Here is a 24,307-nt window from a genome sequence, read left to right as displayed (position 1 = left end):
TTGCAGCTCTTCCCAGATCGGCAGAGTGGGTGGAGCAGCGACCGGGAGGGCTCGGAAGAGTGGGGTAATTGGCTGGATACAGTTGGGGAGAAAAGGGGGTGGGAAAAAAATACACAAAAAGGGCAAACTGCAGCTAATTAACTCATCCAGTGTGCCAGCAAAGCTACAAGTTCGGTTTGTAACCATGGAGGTCGAAGCAGGAGCTCTAACCGGAGTCAGGACTCGGATAGCTTGAGGGCTTGTCTGCTTCAGTGGGTCCCCATGTCACCTCAACAATGCTACAAGCCCCTATGTTTTAATGCACCCCAGGGTGAGCATACATTTACTCAATTAGGATCTCCGGCTGACAGAATGTGGATTAAGAGAGTCTGATTCTTGGACTTGAGGCACTCCGACTGTCACTTATGTGCACCATTTGAGCAAAATAGAAATAATGTTTTGGCAGCTAGGGCAGTAAAGACACACATGTGGTGTTAGATGTGCCTGCTCGCCACTGCAAATAAGTGCACTCATGGGTACGAAGTTGGGTCAAGAGAAGGCACAGACATGTAAAATACTCGTTAAAAATACACACATATGAAATGAATGCACTCCTGTTAAGTTCATACGTGGGGAGGCATAGTGTACACTGTTGTTGGTGTGCACTGTAGAATTTAGGTATATTGTAAGTAATGAAGCTGCTGCTATTCAGAGTAACGCAGAAGAGATTGTGTGTCTGTTGTGTTGCGTTGCTCTTCGTTGCTTTTTTTGTGCATTGTTTCATGTGTGAATCGGGTTTTCACATTTTAGATATTTCTCCCAAGCCACCATTCTAAAAAAGGCTCTTTCCCACCCTCTGTCTCCCCCTCTCGCTCCCTTTCTCTGATTCACTGCTAGTTCCATTTTTCCTCCCCTTCTTCTTCCGGCCTGGCTGAAATGGCTGGATGCTTGCAGGCTGAGCGTGAAGTATGATGAAAAGATGGTTTCAACTGTTTCAGCCGCACAGTGCGAACTGCACATATCTTACCAGTCTCCGTATCGCATAGATTTTTTAATCAAAATTTAAATGGCCGTTGATTCTGTTAATTCTATTGTTTGCCTTTTGTTACGCACGGTTCGCCTGATCCTTTCTGACTGGAAATGAAATGAAAGCTCTCACCAATTTATTATTTAGAGTCACAATCAGTTTTCATGCATGCAAGTAACATTCACTAAATATTCATGTTTAGTGTTCAGTAAAGGGAATTATTCTCCATACCCCACACGAATTACAAAAGATGTATGAAGTTATCTATCTATCTATCTATCTATCTATCTATCTATCTATCTATCTATCTATCTATCTATCTATCTATCTATCTATCTATCTATCTATCTATCTATCTATGTCTCTTTGGACAAAGTTAGTCTTTGCTATAGAGTACTCACACTTTGAAATATTGTATATTAAGAAAAATCCAAACAGAAATATTTACAGAAACCGGCGTCCGGGTAGCATAGCGGTCTATTCTGTTGCCTACCAACACGGGGATCGCCGGTTCGAATCCCCGTGTTACCCCTGGCTTGGTTGGGCGTCCCTACAGACACAATTGGCCGTGTCTGCAGGTGGGAAGCCGGATGTGGGTTTGTGTCCTGGTTGCTGCACTAGCGCCTCCTCTGGTCGGTCAGGGCGCCTGTTCAGGGGAGGGGGAGAGGGAGAACTGGGGGGGGGGGGATAGTGTGATCCTCCCACACGTTACGTCCCCCTGGTGAAACTCCTCACTGTCAGGTGAAAAGAAGCGGCTGGCGACTCCACATGTATTGGAGGAGGCATGTGGTTGTCTGCAGCCCTCCTCGGGTCGGCAGAGGGGGGTGGAGCAGTGACTGGGATGGCTCGGAAGAATGGGGTAATTGGCCGGATACAGTTGGGGAGAAAAATACTTACAGAAATATTTAATCATCATTGTGAGCAAACTAGCTGATTACTTAAAAAAACAAAAATAAATAAGCATGACCATTAAATTGTCTGAAAAATGAACCAACAATGCTGATATGGTTCATTCATTCAACCCCTGTGGTTTAGCTGCACAAAGCCGTGTTGCTGATAAATGATAGATTTGGTGACTTGTGAGTTGATACTGTGTTGTGCTGTATTGTTTATAACGGGTCAGGCGGGGACTGAAGATGTCACTTAGTTGGGTGATGAAACGTATCCGTCGATAAACGCTGTATCCAGATGAACTGATCCAACCTTCTTTGAGGTAGTTGATACGGTTTGGTTGGTAGTACATTGCACAGCCTTTTGGGGGCGTGTGTGCACTCACCCGCTCCACCATCGCCACCACCAATAACACCATTAAGCCTGTTCACCACATACAGACAGTATCGATCTGAGGTCAGACACGTCGTTCTGCACTCGGTGGCTCCCTCTACTGCCTCGTGCCAACGTAGCATCTCTAGACCCTGCATAACGAGTCTACATTATGCAGGGTCCGAGCAGCCAGATGGGTGTTTTGTGTCTGCAGATAAACCGGGGTCAGGGACAGGTCTTTTGGGAGTTTCCTCTTTAATCAGTAAGCAAATGTTTCAGTATAGGGCCTGGAGATGCTTTTGGTCTCACTTGCTTCATTGAGCAAGACGGGTTGGTGAAATATCTGTATAAAAAAAAAAAAAGTATGTCAATAGAAATACGCAATTCTTTGGTGCCACCACACACACACACACACACAAACGCATGCACGCACACACAAAACGTGTATAATGTGGCTCTAGGCAAGGCGGTCGGGGCTGGTGATCTATATTTCGATTATGAGGCCGCTCGCCTTGAATGCCTACTGTCAAACGAAATCGAAGGCTCATTCCTCAGGGAGAAAAAGGGAATCCCACAGACCTTGACTATAAGCGAAGGTTACACCTGCGTTGCAATGCAGCGGTAGTCGCATTTCAGTAGCTTGAGGTTACGATCTGCTTTACTCCCCTCTCTCTCTCCTCGTTTATTTGTTCGTAAGGGCCAAATGATCATCTTATAGCTTGCATATGAAGGCACATGAAGACACATTTAACCTCACAGGCCGTTGAATCGGCGGTGCAAAAACGCAGAATTTTTTTGGATTTCTTAAAGCCAAAACAGATTTTGGCCCCCCGGTCACCTGACTGATGGCAACCGGCGTATCAGCCTCAACATGCTGCTTTTGTGCCGTGACCTCGATATATAAGGTGGTTATGTGCATTATGTATGACACCGGGGTCTGTGCCTTAAACCATACGGGTTTGTTAGCAACAAAAAAAAAATAAGAAAAAGAAATCCCAGAGGGACCAGTACCCTCTAAAGCTGTTAAGCTGTTTTGACATTGACATCTTGTGCTGCGTGCACAGGAGACCCTGCGTGAGTAATAAGCAAATGATTAAAAATTACAATTTGCAGAGCGGAGCGGGTGGAGAGGGAGGGGGAGAGAGAGAGAGAGAGAGAGAGAGAGAGAGAGAGAGAGAGAGAGAGAGAGAGAGAGAGAGAGAGAGAGAGAGAGAGAGAGAGGAGAGAGAGAGAGAGAGAGAGAGAGAGAGAGAGAGAGAGAGAGAGAGAGAGAGAGAGAGAGAGAGAGAGTGTGAGATAGCTGAAGACCCTCAAGGCTTAGAAGCAGCAGCAGCAGTAGTGTGCTGGCGGGGTTTCTCTGGCTTCGTGGTATGTCACTGAGGGTTTATGTAAGAGCACACTGGGGTCCATATGCATGTACACACACACACACACACACACACACACATACACACACACACACACACGTACACACATACACACACTATGAATATCCCAGAGATGGATTATGTGTGTGTTACAGTATCCCCCCCCCCTGTTTTTCTCTTCCTTGTTTGTCTCTCTGTCCCCCTCTCTCGTTCTCTCTGTCTCTCTCTCTGTAGCTCGTCCTTTCTGCATGGTGAACGAGCATCTCCCCGATGCTTTGCCACAGCAAGGTACACAGCCGTACGCTGTGACAGCCAGTGTTGTCCGACCAAGGCCTCTCTAGCGTGTGCTTCAGAATAGGCCGGGCTGCATCTGCCATTGTTAGCAGAGGGATGCACGTATAAAGCATAGGGCAATATTTAAACAGGACTGGTGTCAAAGAGGCAAAAAAAAGAGGAAAAAGTCTAAAATGCAGAGAGTATTCAGGCTCATCTTTCCCGTTTTAAGCCTCATACCACCCCCACCCCTTTTTTTTCCCTCCCCAATTGTATCCGGCCAATTTCTCCACTCTTCCGAGCCGTCCCGGTCGCCGCTCCACCCCCTCTGCTGATCCGGGGAGGGCTGCAGACTACCACGTGCCTCCTCTGATACATGTGGAGTCGCCAGCCGCTTCTTTTCACCCGACAGTGAGGAGTTTCACCAGGGGGATGTTGCACGTGGGAGGATCACGCTACCCCCCCAGCCCCCCCCCCTGAACAGGCACCCCCGACCGACCAGAGGAGGCGCTAGTGCAGCGACCAGGACACATACCCACATCCGGCTTCCCACCCACAAACACGGCCAATTGTGTCTGTGGGGACTCCCGATCAAGCTGGAGGTAACACGGGGATTCGAACCGGGATCCCCGTGTTGGTAGGCAATGGAATAGACCACTACATTACCCGGACGCCCCTTAAGCCTCATATTTTGAGTTTGAAAATTAAGAGTGGAGTGAGACAGATGTGCTTGAAGGGTAAGACAAATTTTGGTAACTGCTTTTTTTTCTGAAAGCTTAGTATTAATGTAGTGTTAGTCTTCAGTATGTTGCAGGGTTGAATCATCTGTGGGAAAAGCTGTCACTAAATGTTGATGAAAGCACAGACACAGCACATTATCTTAAAGATTCATAAGCACGTCCGTCCATCCATCCATTTTCAAACCGCTTATCCTAATCAGGGTCGTGGGATGCTGGAGCCTATCCCAGCAGTCATTGGGCAGCAGGCGGGGAGACACCCTGGACAGGCCGCCAGGCCATCACAGGGCCAACACATTCACATCTAGGGACAAGTTTTAGTACGGCCGATTCATCTGACCTACATGTCTTTGGACTGTGGGAGGAAACCGGAGCAACCCGGAGGAAACCCACGGAGACACAGGGAGAACATGCAAACTCCACACAGAGGACGACCCGGGGCGACCCCCAAGGTTGGCCAACGCCGGGTTTCGAACCCAGGACCTTATTGCTGTTAGGCGGCCGCGCTAACCACTGCGCCATCTTGCCGCCTCATAAGCACGTAAAAATGTAAATTTGTGAAATTCCGGTTTGATGTTGCCTTTAGTTTAAAGGAATAGTCCGGAATCTTTAAAGTCTATCCCTATTGTTTACTCACTGCTCATGTAATGCATAAGTAGGTTTCATTTTCGCTGTGCATACTGGACCTGTAGCACAACCTTGTCATCTGCAGTTCAATGCAGTTAATGGGGGGGGGGGTGCATAATCCTCGTTCAGTGCACAAAAAAAACACTCCACAGTCCAGCCAAAGCAAACGGGATGCTGCAGCAGTCTGTCATAGCGAATTTGAGTGGTGGTTTTAAAAATGTACAGTTGTTATGGTCTTTTCCTGCCATGCTACTTCCTGCAACACTGTCACTTCACCATGACACAGCAAAGCAAACAATAAGAGAGAATATCGCAATAAAAAAATACCCGTAAAAGTTTTCAAATGACCACTCAGATTTGTTATGATAGAGTGCTGCAGCATCACGTTAGCTTTGGTTCAACCTCAGAGTGCTTTTTTTTTGTTGCACTGAATGGGGGTCGTGGATTTGGCCCCCATTAATGGCAATGAATTCTAGATGACAAAGAGGGAGCTGCCTTTACAGTTCTGTGTGCTCTACTTGGTGGTTAGTTGACAGTGACTTGAATAGGAGCACATTTCTCTTGCCTCTGGTGCTGCAGGTAATGATAACATTCATCTAGGTGGGAAAATTGATATTGAACCATTAATATTGTTCAGGGAGAGGAAATTGGCAATGTGGCTCCCAGAAGTATGTGTGTGTGTGTTTGTGTGTGTGTGTGTGTGTGTTTGTTTTAGGCATGCATTTTAGAGAGAGCGATAGAGAGACAAATGGGAGTGAAGTAGAACTTTGACGCTGTCAGCGGAAGATGAAGGTGTTCATGACAGAGCACAGTGTCAGCATGGCAGTCATCCAGGCCAAGCATTGCAGCATAGTGAGTGTGTCTGTTATCACCCAAGGGGGTCGTGCCTGCGGGACGTGGGGAACAAGACTTCCATTAGGGTAGGCCTAAAGCTTGTCAGCTTTCCTATGTATTTCACTTGACAGGGCAATGGCTTCACAGTAGGCATTCAGCGGCACGGCTGTGTCACTGGCTGGGATGGCAGCCAGGTTTGGGTCACCAAGCCTAAACTTAGTGGATTCTCACAGAAATAACAGTTGATGGTACTGACGGCCCGGAGGAGCAGAAGATCTCTATTATTTGATTGCCAAATTGTAAACTCTGAAAGTGCTCTATGATTAATCTTCACTTCTTTTTTTGGGGGGGGGGATTTTTTCCCCCTTTTTCTCCTTAATTGTATGCGGCCAGTTACCCCACTCTTCTGAGCACCTCCTCTGCCGATCCGGGGAGGGCTGCAGACTACCACATGCCTCCCCCGATACATGTGGAGTCGCCAGCAGCATCTTTTCACCTGACAGTGAGGCGTTTTGCCAGGGGGATGCAGTGCGTGGGAGGATCAGGCTATTCCCCCCAGTCCCCCCACCCCCACGAATAGGCGCCCCGAACAACCAGAAAATACACTAGTTACGCGACCAGGACACATGCCCACATCCAGCTTCCCACCCACAGACACGGCCAATTGTGTCTGTAGGGATGCCCGACAAAGCCGGAGGCAACACGTGGATTCGAAGCGGGATGCCTGTGTTGGTAGGCAACAGAATAGACCGCCACGCCACCCGGATGCCCCTGATTAATCTTCACTTGATTTGACATTTGGAAAACCCTAAAAACCATTTACTGCAAATAATTATCTCCATTTTCAACGTAACAGTGGCAAAACACCAAACCACAGGAAACTGCAGAGCAGCAGATAAGACCAAAGATTATATTTAGATATGCACACTGTCAGCTTCTTCAGTTTAACTCTCAATTGTCTCTGTGAGCGACTGCAGTGACGATTTCTGTTGTAATGAGAGTCCAGCAATCCCTGTTACATGTGGCTACTCCCTAATAGCAATTAAGTGCCCAACGACTAAATAAATCTTCACGGTGACTGCATCCGGACCCTTGGGAGCGCATCATCAGAGGCTCGTTCGCCTTATTCGCCTCGGTGCCATGCTTGTTTAACTGACATCATGAGGGGGATTAGACGTGCGGAAATGCCATAGACCCAATGTTAAAACTCCGCTGTAAAAATACAATTTCTAGAGTAGGATTAATCACAGTCACAGCTGGAAAACATCTCAGTAGCCACAATAAAACGGTTTTCTTGCTCTTGTTTTATGGTTGGAAGTCAATCAGCAGAGCAGCCATTCACCTTCATTCATTTTATATCACGAAAACCCCGACGGTTAAATACATTTGACCTCTTTTAATGAGTACTTTGAAATCATGATAGCCTGATCTCCATGTCATTTAATTCAACACTACTCTTAAAATAGTATTTTTATCAAGTCAAGTCAATTTTATTTGTATAGCCCAATATCACGAATTAGAAATTTGCCACAGGAGCCTTTACAGCAATGCAACATCCTGTCCTTAGACCCTCACATTGGGTAAGGAACAACTCCCTAAAAAACCTTTAACAGGGAAAGTTTCAGTTTCGTGTGTTGAATGGTTTGGAGACAGTGGCACTGACAAAAAGATGGGAGGTGGAGCTGGAGGTGGCAGAGTTGGAGATTGCTAAGATTTTCGTTGGGAGTGATGGAGAAGGACAGAATTAGGAATCGGTTTATTAGAGGGACAGCTCAGGTTGGATGGTTTGGAGACAAAGCAAGAGAGGCAAGATTCCCCCTCCCCCCTTTTCCTCCCCAGTTTTATCCGGCCAACGACCCCAGAGCCATCCTGGTCGCTGCTGCACGCCCTCTGCCGATCCGGGGAGGGCTGCAGACTACTACATGCCTCCTCCAATACATGTGGAGTTGCCAGCCGCTTCTTTTCACCTGACAGTGAGGAATTTTGCCAGGGGATGTAGCGCGTGGGAGGATCACGCTATTCCCCCTAGTTCCCCCTCCCCCTCAAACAGGCACCCCAACTGACCAGAGGAGGTGCTAGTGCAGCGACCAGGACACATGCCCACATCTGGCTTCCCACCCGCAGACACGGCCAATTGTGTCCACAGGGATGCTCGACCAAACCGGAGGCAACACGGGGATTCGAACCGACGATCCCCATGCTGGCAGGCAACAGAATAGACCGCCATGCCACCCGGACGCCCGAGAGGCAGGATTGAGATGGTTTGGACATGTGCGGAGGAGAGATGCTGGGTATATTAGGAGAGGATGCTGAATATGGAGCTGCCAGGATAGAGGAAAAGAGGAAGGCCAAAGAGGAGGTTTATGGATGTGGTGAGGGAAGACGTGCAGGTGGCTGGCATGACAGAGAAAGATGCAGAGGACAGGAAGAGATGGAAATGGATGATCCGCTGTGGTGACCCCTAATAGGAGCAGCCCGTAGTAGTAGTAGTATTAGTAGTAGGGAGAAAGTTACAAGGTTATTTTATTACCACATGGCTAGGCTGGTGGAATTAATCTCAGTACAGATGAAATGGCTGTAACAGTACACCACATACAACACCAGTGCAAACATAAAGGACACAAGTGCAAAAAAAAAAACTTACAGTACACAGCTCCACATACCATACATACAATACTATTAGACCAACTATTGTGTATTTATCAACTGTACAGCTTTGGGGAAGAGGCTTTGGTTAAGGTCTCCGGTCCTGCCTCCTAGTGACCTGTACGTTCTGCCAGAGGGGAGATGCTGAAAAAGATGGTAAGCTGGGTGGAGAGGGTCATCCGTTATCTTGGTTGCTCATGAGATGGTGTGTTGTGTGTATATGGAGTCTGGTGTGGGGAGTATGCAGCCTAAGATCTTTGACACTCCGGTGATGATTCTGTCCATTTTCTTTATTGTGTGCTTAGATGTGTTTTCATACCATACAGAAATCGATAGTGACAGGATGCTCTGGATTATGGCTGTGTAAATTTGGAGCAGTAGACCTTGCCTGACTGTTTTTTGAGTTGTCTCAGGAAGTAGAGTCTCTTGGGCTTTTTGCATTTGATGGTTGGCGATGACGTCCCATTTCAAGTTATTGCTGATATGTGTGCCAAGGAACATGAAGGAGTTGGCTATTGTAATTGGTTAGACATGGATGAGGATAGGTGCTCTTATTGATTGTTTTGTTCTGAAGTCAGTGATCAGTTCAGTAGTCTTTTTTTCATTCAGGGCCAGGGCATTGTCCCTGCACCCGTTGACTGACTTCTTTACCTCCAGCCTGTAGGCATCTTTATTGTCTTTTGAGTTCAGTCCTACGATTGTGGTGTCGTCCATGTATTTAAGCATCCTCATGGAGTTTGATGTTGTTCCAAAACCATTGGTGAAGAGGGAAAAGAGCAACGGGGACAGAACACATCCCTGTGGCACCCCATGTTGGTAGTGAGGGGATGGGAAGTGATGTTGTGGAATCTGACAACTAGGCCACTGTCCTTCAAAAAAAATCCAGGATCCTGAGGCACAGTGAGGTGTTAATGTTCATGTTCTAGAGTTTCCTGAAGCTTGAGAGGGTTGGTAGTATTAAAAGCAGAACTGAAATCGATGAACAGATTTCTTGCATAAGTGTGTTTGGACTCCAGATGTTGGAGGGTGAAGTTCACTGCCAGGTTGACTGCATCATCTCTGGACCAGCTTGGGCGATATGCAAATTGTAGTGGGTCCATCAAGGGGGATTTGGCTGATTTAATGTGTGCCACGACTATGTGCTCGAATGCCTTCATAGCCGTTGATGTCAAGGCCACAGGCCTGCAGCCATTGAGGGCAGATATTTTTGCTGTTTTGGGAATGGGGGTGATAGTGGAGTTTTTTGAAGGAAGCTGGGACCTTTTGTTGGCTGAGTATAGCGGCGTTTTAACATCGGAGTCTACGGCATGTCCACATCTAATCCCCCACATGACGTCAGTCAACCAAACATGGCACCGAGGGGAATAAGGCGAATGAGTCTCTAGATAGATGTCTGTCCGGTTTAACTATTATCCAAATACTTGGCAGCGCACAGCAGCTAAATGAAAACCTGGATAGGGGTGTGTGAAAGAATATTGCTCTTACCTAACCTTACAAGAAACTTTCTTGCCAACAAAATTGGTGAGCAGCTCCTAAAGTCAGTCTTTTTTTGTCACATGTCATCTACATTTTGCTGTGAAGTCGTGTCTCTCTGTAACTTGGGTTGTGAGGTGGCTGCTTCGCCGAGGGAAATGCCACATTGAGCTGCAATGCTAGCCTGCGCTCCACAACCTGGTCACGACCGTTCTCTCACTGTAAAATAGTCTTCATTAAAGTGTGACCACATTGTGCTGTGTCCTTCTCCTTCCCTTCATCTCTATCACTCTCTTTGTGTGTCTATCTGGGTTTTTTTTTTAATCTCGTTGTCCCCCAACTTATCTTTTGCTTTATTTCTGGACTGACATGAATGGCAGCTTGCAGGCTGATTATGAAGGATTTTATGTTCTTCTGAACAGCAAGCTGATTTTGCTTGTGTGCACTGGGAGGGGCAGTGCATGTGTGTGTGTGTGGAGGGGGGGGGGCGTGTTCTTGGCTAGAGAAATAGAAACCCCACATATCTCCCATCCCAGCCTCCCTGCACATACACATTTAAAACGACACACACACACAGCCCTCATTTGGGCCAGCTGTGCCAGACCGCTTGCTGACTCCAAAGTGCCACATATCCATACCTGCAAATGGGATCCAACATCGCGAGGGGAATCAGATAAAATGTTGTGTAACATGTAAATAGCAAAAAATTCACAAGTGTAAAGGAGTCGAAAGTGCCACTGGGAGTCCTGAAAAGATTGTTTGGGTGGCTGAATCTTGATGGGAAACCCAACGGGTGAAGGTTTGTTTTCCTCTAAAGTGAGACGCGGGTGTGATATCCGTCATCTCTGACAGTCGGTGACTGTCGAAGACGACCATCTCATGTTCATCACCTTGTGTTGTTGTTGTTTGTTTGTTTGTTTGTTTCAGACATCCTGCAATGTAGCGCTCTGATGTCTGACAGGGACGTGAAAGTCGAAGTGTCGAAATAACGTAATGAACAGTTGTCACAGTCACGTCGCCCCGTCCTTCCTCTCACCGCGTCTTTCTTCTTCCAGTTTTTACATAACAAAGTGTTTCGTAACTTGCCAGATTGTCAAGGAGCTGCACTAGCGCCCCCCCCCGCTCCGCCTTTCTTCCCCTCACCTCTTCCCCTTTGTCGCCACCCACCCTGCATGCATCCCCCGCTCTCGCCTGCTCCTCCCTGCTTTCTCTCCCCATCTGTCTTTTCTCCCCTCTTCCTCGCCTCCCATCTCCACCTCTTCATCGAAACCTCTGTTCTTTCTGCTTCTCAGTCCCCCCCCCCCCCGTCCCTTTCTTCCTTTCCCTCTCTCTATCTTTCCCTCTCTCACTTTCTAGTCTGTCTCGGTGTCACTCCTCCTCCACCTCTCTCTCCCCTCTCTTGTGCTCCCACTGTCACCTCCTTCACACACACACACACACACACACACACACACACACACACACACACTCCTCTCCTTGTATCCTCCCATACAACCATTTCTTGTTCCTTCAGGATCAGCAGATGAGGCGAGACAGGGCTGTAGGGGGCAGGGGAGGGGGCCCGGGGGTAAGGCCTGAGGATACCATGTCGCATTTGTGCAAGACTGCTCCACGCTGTATCCTGTGCATCCGGGCGGCTTCACGCCAGTTTCGGTCTGGGAGGGCTAATTTCAGGAGGGTCCTGGATTTGAGACCTTGTTTTTTCTCTCTTTCATTCTCTTTCTATTTCCCTTGCTCTCATGTAAACTCAACACCTCTCCTCTCTCTCTTCCTCCCTTTTGCTCTTTGTCTCGCCCCCTCTCACTCTCGGATGATCACTGTCGGCTCCGTCTCAGTTCAGTTCAGCGAGTGGTGTAATGGCATGGGCACATATTACCAAAACATACACGTGAAGATTAGTGGGATAGAAATCAAATAAGATGAAATCAAACAGATCAAACATAATGGGTCAACAGATTCTTCACAGGAATTTGCTCTGTCAAGTAACCGATGCTGATGGACAAAAAAAAAAGAGAGTAGAGAACGTGTGGTTACTAGGCAACGGAGATCACAGCATTCATGTGTGTGTTGGATCATGACCCGGCTTTACATCTTGTACACGGAGTTCTAATGTTCCAAGAAGAATACACACATGTTTAATTGGTGCTGACATCCTGGGACTTGTCTATAATTTGAGCATATTTTTTGTAAAGTCTGTTTATGATGAGTTTGTTTTTATTGCGGGAGAAGGAAGTGATCCTCATTGTATTTCTCCTGAGTCACGGTCTTTATTCTCGGCAGGTAGCGCCTGTCCGTAGCTAGCTGATGTGCACTGATTTTATACATTGTCAACCACTTTCTTTGATTTTGGTAAGATTTTGTGCAAATTTGTGATTTGTTTTAAAGTTTTGGAAGCATTTTATCTTGTCTTTATGGGTTGTTTTCCTTTTTGCCAATCATGATAGTCTTATTGTATTTTTTTTCCTATATTTTTTATTTCAGTAGTGCTGGTTATATGTTTAAATTTAGTTGGTGTTTTGTGGTTTTTAGCGTCCCCTTTCTGTCTGTGTCCGTCTCTCTCTCTGTCCATCTGTCTGTCTCTCTGTCGCTCTCTCTCTCTCTGTCCATCTATCTGTCTCTCTCTTTCTGTCCATCTTTCTGCCTCTCTGTGTATGTCTCTCTGTCTGTCTCTGTGTACATCTCTGTGTCTCTGTCCTCTGCTTGTCTCTCTGTGTACATCTCACTGTGTACGTCTCTCTGTGTATGTCTCTATGTCGCTCTGTATGTCTCTAGGTCTGTCTCTCTGTGTCCGTCCCTCCGTGTCTATCTCTCTAGGTCTGTCTCTCTGTGGATGTCTCTCAGTGGATGTCTATCTATGTCTGTCTCTCTGTCTGTCTCTCTGTGTGTCTCTGTGTCTGTTTCTCTCTGTCTGTCTCTCTGTGTCCATCTCTCTGTGTCTATCTCTCTAGGTCTGTCTCTCTGTGTATGTCTCTCTGTGTCTGTCTCTCTAGGTCTATCTCTCTGTGTCTGTCTCTCTATGTCTGTCTCTCTGTGTCTGTCTCTCTAGGTCTATCTCTCTGTGTCTGTCTCTCTATGTCTGTCTCTCTGTGTCTGTCTCTCTAGGTCTGTCTCTCTGTGTCTGTCTCTCTAGCTCTGTCTCTGTGTCCATCTCTTCATTTCGGCCTCTGGCGCACTATTTCTGTTTTTTGTTGTTTTGCCGCCTTATTGCCACACTCATTGTCATCTCTCTTGTCATTGCCTGCTTTTCTCTCCCCCCGTTCATAAATCTCTTTATCTCCCTTTCTCTGTCTGTCTCTCTCTTTCTCCTCAATCTCTCTCTATGCATTTGTCTCGCCCCTTTGTCCTTGCCTTTCTCTGTCTCTGTTCATCAGTCACTCTTTGTCTCTGTCTATTTCGGTCTCTCTGTCACTGTCTGTTGTTCTCTGTTTGTTTGGTGCTGCAGTCTGATCTCTTGGCTGCTGCAGCAGATTCTTCATGGGTGGGACCTTATTGCAGATGGGCAGTTCCACAACCAGGACTGACTGCCTGTCTCACCCCGCCCCGCCCCCCGTCTGTCTTCATAATTCTCATGCTCTGCCTTTATAATGCTCTTTTCCATCTTTTCTCTCTCTCATCGATCTTTATAATTCTCACACTCTGCTTTGCTCTCTCGTCCTCCTTTTTCTTTTTCTCTTTCTCTCTACTTCTTTCTCTGTATTGCTAATTTTCACACTGTCTTTCTTCTCTCTCTGTCTTTCTGTCTTTAGAATTCTCACACCTGTTGTTTTCCTCTCTTTCCGCCTTTTTCCTTCTCTCTCGTTCTCTCTTTCTTCATATTTCTCACGCTCTTCCTTTACAATGCTCTCTTCCCCTTTTTCTCTCTTTCTCTCTCCCCCTATCTCTCTATCTTTATAATTCTCATGCTCTGTCTTTTTAATACTTTCCCCCTTTTTCCTTCTCTTTCCTTTTTTATAATTCTCACACTTCCCGCTTTGCTGTCTTCCCCCTTATTCTTTCATGCTCTTTCTCTCTCTCTCTCTCTCTCTCTCTCTCTCTCTCTCTCTCTCTACCGCTTTCTAACTTCCTCCTCTCCAATAAGAATTCATGGCCTCCCCCTCCCCGCCATGTTGTGACTCCAGACAGTTTGTTGCATGCTGGGACAATAGTGCCATGAAAAGGCTGGGCAGCATCCTCTGTTTTGCTGTGTATGACGAGACCGTCTGCAACCGCACAAGCAAGGACACCATGTATTACAGCATGGTGCACTGTGAAACGAAACATCTGGCACCTCTGCTTGCTAGCTGTGCGAAAGAAGAAGAAAGCCACTTTATTTTTGTCATCGTACAAGTTACAGGGAAATTTGCCTTCTGCATTTAACCCATCCTGTTGTATAGGAGCAGCGGGCAGCTGTGGTGCAGCACCCGGGGACCAACTCCAGTTCTTTTCCCCATTGCCTTGGTCAGGGGCCACAGGCAGGCGTATTAACCCTAACATGCACGTCATTTTGAAACTGCAACACATTCATTCCCTGTTCTTTTCTCGTCTCCACCCTGTTCTTTTATTTCATGATGACTTTGGCCAAGCGTTTATTGTTTTGTTTTTGTATTTTTTTTTAATGTTTCTTCACGCTTAAGACATAATGTTCAAGAAGACACTATGGCGAGGTTGGAGCTGCACCTGGCACGTTCCTGTTTATGTGCTTTGGTCGTCATCAGTTATCACTCACCATATCAGGGGTTCCCAACCTTGTTTTCCTAGGCCCCACCTCGCTGATTGAATTCAAATCCACTCCGATAATGCTGTGGTTCCCTTAGTCACATCATCATTTAGGCCAATAAATGTCTGGGGATGCAAAATTCGTTGACATTTGCTTAAGTGATTCATTGTCGGATAAAATCTTAAAAGTGGTGAGGCGATTTCCTTGTTTCTCCTGAGTGAGCTTGCTTTGACTGTTGTTCTTTTTTTTTTCCTTCAGTATTGTTTTTTTTTTTTTTTTTTTAATCTGGGTAGAATTCTCCCTAATGGATGAAACCTGGCAAACAAGTCAAAATATGCATTAGCCTCTCTCTCACATCTCCATCTCTCATTAATGTATTCCTTGCTTCATTTTTGTTGCCCTTAATCTCACTTCTCAAGTGTGCAGATCCACACAAGAGAAGTCGTTTCAGTTAAGTCAAGTCAATTTTATTTGTGTAGCCCAATATCACAAATTACAAATGTTCAAATCCTCAGAATAAACAGCAAGAAGTATTTTTCATAGAGAAGCACCAGAATATTATAGAATAATATATTAGCAACTAGAATAGAGCAGATATACATTCCAGTTTGTTACATCTTCCTAATTAAACCCATAGGCTCCCGTTTGATTATTCAGGCCTTGAGAGAGAGAGAGAGAGAGAGAGAGAGAGAGAGAGAGAGAGAGAGAGAGAGAGAGAGAGAGAGAGAGCAGCCTCAGCAAACTTAGATTACTCATCGGCTCCTAGTGTTCCTTCCAGAGAGGTCAAGTGGAAGGTTGTGTCTAATGAATCGCTGAATCGCTCCACTACTCCCGACTACCCCATGAGGCCTCTCAGGCTAGATGACCAGCAAAGCAGGGGCTCAGTGCTCATCCACAAAGTAGCTGCAAAGATCTACATTAACCTCGGACCTTGAGCGTACGGCTGGATGCTCACAATTAGGGATTCAGAGATGATACTTTTGGACTGACAATAGTAAATGTAAGCTTCAAGGGTCTCGGTGATACCAAGAATCAGTCGCCATCCACAGCGTTATCCAAATAGCATAGACTCTGGCCATTAATTTGGCCCCTGTTGAATAAAGATGATTGAAAATTTATCCTTTTTTTTCTCTCTCTCTCTCAGAGATGATATATCCTGTTGGTAACACAACTCAGACAATCAAGTTGTTCCACTTGGATTTTAGAGCTTGTTTTTTACCATTGGATATTGGCACACATGAAATTCTCTCTCGCGTAATGCTCGGTGTCAACAAAGAGGCGTTTCAACATCACAGTTTTGCCTTCTCATTCTTGATGTGTTCTGTCTCTCGATGGGCTTGACTCATATAAAATGTTATGTCATCACTCATATTTTCACGCCATGCCCAACCTGTTTTTAAATCTGTTTAATAAGTTTGTGATCATTTGTCAAAAGTAGGAAGTTGGATGGGGATCTTTTTAGAGGTTTCATATGACAGCGAGGCTCAAGCAATGTCCTGTCCCAGAGCTCAATATTTGAATGAATTAGAAAACAACTTCATGAAAGTGGACTTAGAAACATTACCGTATTTCCTGGACTATAAGTCGCTGGGTTTTTTTGTGTTTTTTTGTGTGTGTTTTTTTTTACTCGTCTGGCTGGTCCTGCGATTTAAATTCCAAACCGACTTATACGACGTAATTTTGTTGGACGAATACTCTGCATTTCAACTAAGGCCACTAGATGGCACTGTTTAATCTTAATTTCCTTTATTGACGTTGTACGTCTCAGATCAAAACCATTGTATACCAGCTGTTCTATCCATCCTTCAGAGATTTAGCTCATTCTCAGGCTATAAAGTAAATATCTCCAAGACTGAATGCTTTCCTGTCAGTGCTCCGGCATTACAACCTAAACAGTCTGAAATCCCTTTCAAATTGAGCCCCTCTGGCTTTAAATACCTGGAGATCAATGTAAGCGTAACATTAACTTCCCTCTTTTTTTGCCAATTTCTCCCCTTTAGTGTCTAAATTGAATGCTTACCTTCAAAGATGGGGAAGTTTACCTCTGTCGTTGATTGGAAGAATTAACAAAGTTAAAATGAACGTGTTGCCAAAATTCCTGTTTCTGTTCAAATGTCTCCCCCTATTCCTGCTGAAACATTTTTGTTTTTTGGGGTTTTTTTTTTTTTTTTTAGCAATTGATCAAGCTATTTCTAGCTTTCTGTGGCATGGAAAAGCACCCAGAATCCGTAAATCTGTACTTCAAAAATGTAAATTCAGTGGTGGACTATCTCTCCAAAATTTTCAACTATTATTGAGCAGCACACATCCACAAAATTTAATTTTGGTTTGAATCAACGGATCGGCCATGGTGTCCCAAATAGCTTTACTTACCTCTTCTATTCCAACCAACCCCTCTGCCTTTACAAATAACCAAGTGGTAAGATCGACCCTCAAAATCTGGTACCTATTCAGGAGGCATTTCAAATGTATTTCAGCATTATCCTCAGCTCCCTTACTGAGGAATCCCTTATTTCAACCCACATTTACTGAGCCCACCTTTTCTGTATGGCATGATAAAGGTCTGGAAGTTTTTTAAAGATCTGTATAAGGATGGTATTTTTCGTAGCTTTGCAGATATATCAAGCGAATTTCATCTCCCACATTCTCACCTCTTTTGATATTTTTAAATTAGACACTGCGTTAAATCTTTGTTTCCAACCTTTCCCTCCCCACCTCCGACTCAATTGTGGGACGAGTTTCTCAGCTCCAACCCAGTTCAAAAGTCACTCATGTCAAAGGTAATAAACTGCTGTCCTATGACAGTTCACCAGCTACCAAAGTCGAGGCTGCCGGGGAAGCGTGGCCTGGGTTGAACCTGGAGGACAACTGGTGGGACGGTGCTCTTAACAAATTTCACATGAGCTCAACTTGTGCTTGTCTCATACTCATGCAGTTCAAGATATTGTTTAGGATTCATTTTTCCAAAGCTAGGCTGTCACAAATTTACCCAAATATTACTGGCAGTTGTGACAAATGTCATGCTTCATCCTGCAGTCTGACCCATATGTTCTGTTCTTGTCCGTTATTATGTTGTTTTTGGCAGAACTACTTCGATATTATGTCAAAAATACTTTTTATCACTGTAAATGTCTCTCCCCCATATTGCCATATTTGGGCTTCCAGAAGACAACTGATATACCTCCAAGCAATAAGCTATTCTAGCTTTCACTTCTTTACTGGCAAGACGCCACCTTCTTCTTCACTGGAAGTCAGCCAAAGCTCTCTCCAGCAGTCAGAGGCTCTGTGATATCGTGTCCTTTCTAAAGCCAGAGAAGATTAAGTATTACGTGAGTGCTAATTCTGATCATACCTATAATAAGGGGCTATCTTTTTTGATGTTCTTCATCCCTCTTCAATCTCCGTCCTCTGATTGACAGACCCCCCCCACCTTCTTCCTTTTCGTTCCTTTTTACCCGTTTCATTTGTTTCAATTAATTAATTAATATACTTATTAAACTTGTCTCTACTTTACTTTGTTTTGTTGCGTTTTGTTCTTTATAATATGAAAACATCTTTAAATGGCAGAAAACATGGCTTGTTTTTTTTATCCATTGAGATGCACAGTACGTTGACTATATTACTTCTATTATGTAGCTATGTTTTAACTGTGACTCGTTGTTAAACTGACAGTGTCTTGTCTTCTCATGTACTCATGCGCCATATTTTCTGATAAGTGACAAAGCAGCAGTCAGAGTAAGTTATCAATAACTAACTTACAGAAACATTGCGAGCAATAGGCTAGTTTGTGCATTACTAGTCAACCTTTTCTTTCTCTCTCTCTCGCTCTGTCAATTAATTAATTATTCTCTCTGTCAATTAATCTCTCTGTCTCTCTCTCTCTCTCTCTCTCTCTGTCTTGCTCTCTCTCTCTCTCTCTCTCTCTCTCTCTCTCTCTCTCTCTCTCTCTCAAACACACACGGACGCATGCAAGCAGCTTTATCATCAATTTGCGGTCGTGGTTTTGGTCAGTGCATGTGTGTTAGAGTGTTGAGGCTTCACCTATGAGTTTTTCCCTAAGTGGTATCCATAGCTTTTGTTTACACCGCAATTTTTTTAATTTATTTTTTGTCACAAAGAAGAGGCTTGTGTGTGTGTGTGTGTGTGTGTGTATGTGTGTGTGTGGCTTGCTTCAGTTAGTTCAGTTCAGGACTAATTGTTTTGCTGATATTCAACAATAAAGTACACTATTTCATCTGTTTGTTTAGTAGCCTAGAGACAGGTGCTATTAGGCTAATATACAATAGGTTATTATGCTGGGCAAACAGCCAAAAAATGAAACAGTACAACACTGCTCACTTTGTTGTAGCTAGCCCAGGCTAAATTTGGAGGTTTGCGGGCCGGGTTGGATTTACGCATATTTTAACAGGTCGGGTGGTGTGGATTGGCTCTCATAATGGGTCAGGTGGGTGCGGGTATTAAAAAAAAGCCTGATCAGAGCATCACTACTGTACCACCATATAAATGCGACGTATACACCAAAGCAACTTGTATATGTTTTTTTCCTTGCAACAACGCGTTTTTGTTTTTGTTTTGCTGGGTGCAGTTAATACTCCAGTGCGACTTGTAGTCCGGGAAATACGGTACATTCATGAATACAGACTGTTGAATAACTGAGAGGAGAAACGTCTACTTTATGGATTAGTATTACAATGTGTTGTTTTGAAGCACCAATTTTGTGTGATTGTATTTAAAGGAAAATGACATCAGTGAAAACAGTTTTGATTCATAAAAGAACAACCTTGTGTTGTGAAGACTGTTGTTCACATCGTCTCCTTCACTCTTCCAGTTTTTCCCTTATGGTGACGCATCCAAGTTTGCCCAGCATGCCTTCAGGACCTTTGACAAGAACGGCGACGGCACCATTGACTTCAGAGAGTTCATCTGCGCGCTGTCCATCACATCACGAGGCAGCTTCGAGCAAAAACTCAACTGGGCCTTCAACATGTACGATCTGGATGGCGACGGCAAGATCACACGGGTGGAGATGCTGGAGATCATCGAGGTACGAGAGCAGAAGTGTCTTTTTCAGAAGGCTAGTGTTCAATCCAGATTAGGAGGACACGCCACCGGCACCACGTTTGGTAGAAGATATCGAGCTGGTTTGAGTTTTGGGATCAGAGAATTTGATTGATATAAAGGTCAAACACTACGAGCTGTGTTTAAAATGTTAAAAAATTAAGACAAATTTAGTATAGGTAAAGGTAGCATGTCAGCTCAGGTAATATTTCAATCATTTTTTACTCATTAAGTTATGGTCAAGTCTGTATTCCTCAGTGCAAGTACTACGTGTTGTCTGAAGTTTAAATCACATACTTGGACCATCATGTTTTAAAATTTTTTCAAAATCCTACTTTGAAGGATTTTCCCCTCATTTTTAAAGAAATTATACACTTTATTGATGCCTGCCTCAAAGGAGGAAGTATCCTTTTGCCAACTGGTTGAGGTGCAGGGTCAGGCAGCTAGCATGGTGGTCTTGGAACAGGCGGGGATTTAGAGCCTTGTTCAAGAATACTTGACAAAATGGAGGATCAAAACTTTGGCCCTCCAAGCAGGGGACAGCCTCGCTAACAGTTAGCCCATCAAGCCACCATTAAAGGAAAAGTTCTGAATAGGTAGTGGGTTTCAGTTTCACCGTCATCCATCCGTCTCTTCATACTGGACGCACAGCTCCAACTTGCCATCTAAAGTTAAGTACAATTAATGGGGGACAAATCCATAATCCTCATTCGGTGCAAGAAAGCAGTCTATAGTTTAGCCAAAGCTAACATGATGCTACGGCAGTCTATCGTGGAGAAACCAAGCGGTCATTTGCTAAATGGACAGTACGAGTGACTCCTGCTGGTGATCACATATACTGTAGGATGTTTTGCAGGAAGTAAAAAGCTGCAAGTCTTTAAAATCAAAATGACCACTTGGATCCACCATGATAGGCTGCTGTAGTATCCACTCAGCATTGGCTGAATGGTGGAGTTTTTTTTTTGTTTTTTTTTACTAAATGTTAAGAGTGAATTTGTCTCCCATTAGTTGCATTGCGTTCTCAATGGCAAGCTGGAGCATGCATGTCCAAGTATGAAGAAAAAGATGAATGACTGTGAAAATGTGCTACATAAGTGGTGAGTATAAAATAGGGATAGACTTCCAGACAGCGACCAGTGGAGAGTGACAGGGTAGTTACGAGTATGAAAAAAATATATGATGCAGTTCATGAGCCCTCACGTGTACATGGTACGCCCCTTAACCTGCCGAGTCACCGGTATCCTCTTCCGAAGTATTTGATGGTCGTACACCACTTCTAAGTGCACAGGAAGTGCACAACCTTTACTTGACACCAGTTATTCATGAACGCGAGCACAACTAAATCAACAACCACAGTTACAGATCATAGTGCAAACACACAGCAGAGTATTTACTGCCGAGCAAACCCTGGGAAATAAATGTAGTTATGTAGCTTGAGGTAAAGACACACACTAACATGTGTACTAACACACCTGTGTACACACACACACACACACACACACACACACACACACACACACACACACACACACACACACACACACACACACACACACACACATTCCCCAAGTCCTTTGGCAGATGTTAGGGTTTGTTTTTCGTTTTTTTGTGTGTGTGTTTTTCTGTGACAGTTTGTACGTCTCTCTGCTGGTCTTGCTACTTAATCTCTCCTCCACCTTCGCTGTTCAAATCTCTCTGTCTCTCTCTCTCTCTGTCTCTGTCTCTGTCTGCCCCCCCCCCTCTTCTGAGTGTAGTTTTGAATGCATGCGTGCACGTCTAACCTCCACATCTCCCGTTTTTGCCGTTCAAGTGACTGAAGCTCAAATTCCCCCTCCCCTTCACAGGCGATCTACAAGATGGTGGGCACGGTGATCATGATGAAAATGAATGAGGATGGCCTGACGCCCGAGCAAAGGGTGGACAAGATCTTCTCCAAGATGGACAAGAACAACGACGACCAGATCACGCTGGAGGAGTTCAAGGAGGCGGCAAAGAGTGACCCCTCCATCGTATTACTCCTGCAGTGTGACCTGCAGAAATAGGGTGAAGGGGTGTTGCGTCTCCTGCCGGCCACCAACGGACTGCAAAGAAAGAATTTCATGTTCCATTCAGTTTGCAGCTATTTCCACTGACAAAAAAAACAAAAAACAAAAAAAAATGCTTGGACTACCTTTCAATGGATCCGCTTCTTGTGTTTGAAACACTTGTGTGCATGAGAATGTTATTTGCTATAAAAAGATCTACACGTAACATATAACAAGTGTGCAAGAGTGTACGAGTGCAGGTGCACACTCACAAACAGATTTCACACAAAAAAATGTGCTTTCACACGCGCGCGCACACACACACACACATACAAAATCTCACATGACATAGTTACACCTCACACAAATATATATATAGATATATATAGAGCTATATATAAATATATATATATAGATATAAATATATAAATATGAGTATATAATATATATATTTAAATTATTTAATGATCAACTGCCAAAATGTGAAGTGTGCAAAGTATTTTCCATACAGCTTCACTCTACTGGAGCTTGCGCATCGGTGATGTGCCACATTGAATTTACTGCTACTCTATTTATTGTCCCGGGTTTACTGACGCTGTACGGTATGTGTTCGATAATACTGAATCATTCAGACGAACCAAATCCCCATGATAATGTATCTGCGTCCAGTTTTACACTTAATCCATTCTTCCAAAAAATATTAACGCTGGATAGACGAGGAGAGCGATTAATGTTCGTCCCCAAGTTTCCCCTTCCAAACATGCTCGTGCCGTCAGGGGAAAAAAAAGAAAAAAAGTAAAGGAAAAAAAATGACGTAGTTGATTTGCATGCCTTTAGGTTCTGCCTTAAAATCTCCCCTCATCGTGCGTCCTGTAAGAGTGGTCTAAGATGGAAAGCCTTTATCAGAGAAATGCGGAGAAGTCGTTTAAAGTGCAAGAAAGGATTTTTAGCGAGCAGAGACGAACCATACTCCGGCAGGTCCTTCCACGAGAATCGTCGTACGGGATGTAACTTTTGTGATTCGTCAAGACATTTTATTTTTGACTGCTATATCTGTGGGAGCATGTTTCCTTGTAGATAAGCTATAGTATATAGTATGTTGCTAGGTACTAATTCCCGACCCCTGTGCATATTAAATACACCGTCGCATTAACCTGTATTTGAAAGGGCGGATGACGGATGTGGAGTGACTGACAATGAATCGATCATTCTGAACCAATATGGGATATATGAGGAGGTCTACTTTGTGGGGGAACGCGTGAGATGGAACCGAATGAATTGGGAAACGGGTGCCATCTAACTACTAGCTAGCCTACATCGGGAGCGGTGGGCGCTATCCTGGGGTGTAGACAGTCAGTGACGTTATTTGGAAGGGCTTCGGTTAGTTTAAAAGAGAGAAGAAGAAGAAAAAAAAGGTGTGTGAATCGTCTACAGATGAGAGATTTTAAGCATGTGTCATCAGACTTGGAAACTGTCACCGTCTCACTCGCCTTTACCAGAGCATACAGGTTGCATATCAACGAGATGAATTCAGAGCGATTTTGTTTTGTTTTTTTTAACACTTTTTTTGAGTGCAAAAGCGGGAGTACAGGAGTAGTGCAGCATTTTGCAGTAGGCATCGAACACTGACACAGTGTTTGTCTTTCTTTCAGTGGAAGTCTGTGAAAGCTAGGAGTGACGTAGTAGAACGCCATCTTCAAGGACGGCCATTAAAGCCATGTGTTTAGTAGGCTAAAGAGTTCAGCCACCCCCCTCCATTGTTAAAGTTTATCTCTCTCTCTCGTGATCCTCTGCTGATCAGTCAGCCTTTTTCTACTTTTTTACTTCCCTGTCTCACATACACATCTGACTCACACTACAGCGTTTTCCTTCAAGGTAAAACACCCTCCACGCAAGACAAAGGTAAATGGGAACGACTTGTTAGCCTAGCTGCTGTCTGGAGATAGCCCAGTTAAGATTCCCTCGGTCCTTAAAGGTGGTACCACAGACCCCTCCCCACCTTTATAATAAATACTATTGCAGTTTGCCAAACTACCGTGCCCGCTTATTTTAAGAGCCGTTTGCATAACCGGGAGGGTCGAGGAGCCGTCATATTCATTACAGACCACTCTGCAATAAAGCCAGCACCGACATGATACCGATCCATTACCATCTCATAAGTGAGGCTTGCACCGGTGTTGTGGAATTTTCTGACGTCCGCGCAGACTCTGAGCCCCCCCCCCTTCAGAATCACGCTGTGTCAACGGATTAGGGTTAGACTAACCCTGATCCCTAACCCGTTGACCCCCCCCCCACCCCCACCC

General features: G+C 44.8%; 1 protein-coding gene across 2 annotated transcripts in view; it reads left to right on the top strand.

Moving 5' to 3' along the window:
* Nucleotides 1–22,022, top strand: part of vsnl1a (visinin-like 1a) — a 37,302-nt gene extending 15,280 nt beyond the window's left edge. Inside the window, exons 2-3 of one of the 2 annotated variants that reach the window (XM_056294602.1) lie at nt 19,751–19,966; nt 21,825–22,022. In XM_056294602.1, the coding sequence (XP_056150577.1) occupies nt 19,751–19,966; nt 21,825–22,022 (414 nt within the window). The remainder of the gene's footprint in view (nt 1–19,750; nt 19,967–21,824) is intronic. The other variant, XM_056294603.1, reaches the window with a different exon arrangement.
* Nucleotides 22,023–24,307: the final 2,285 nt, after the last annotated feature.

Source organism: Lampris incognitus, chromosome 15 (assembly GCF_029633865.1).
Source record: "Lampris incognitus isolate fLamInc1 chromosome 15, fLamInc1.hap2, whole genome shotgun sequence".
Lineage (NCBI taxonomy): Eukaryota > Metazoa > Chordata > Actinopteri > Lampriformes > Lampridae > Lampris > Lampris incognitus.
Note: the sequence above shows the minus strand (reverse complement) of the source record. Positions and strands in the feature narration are given on the sequence as shown.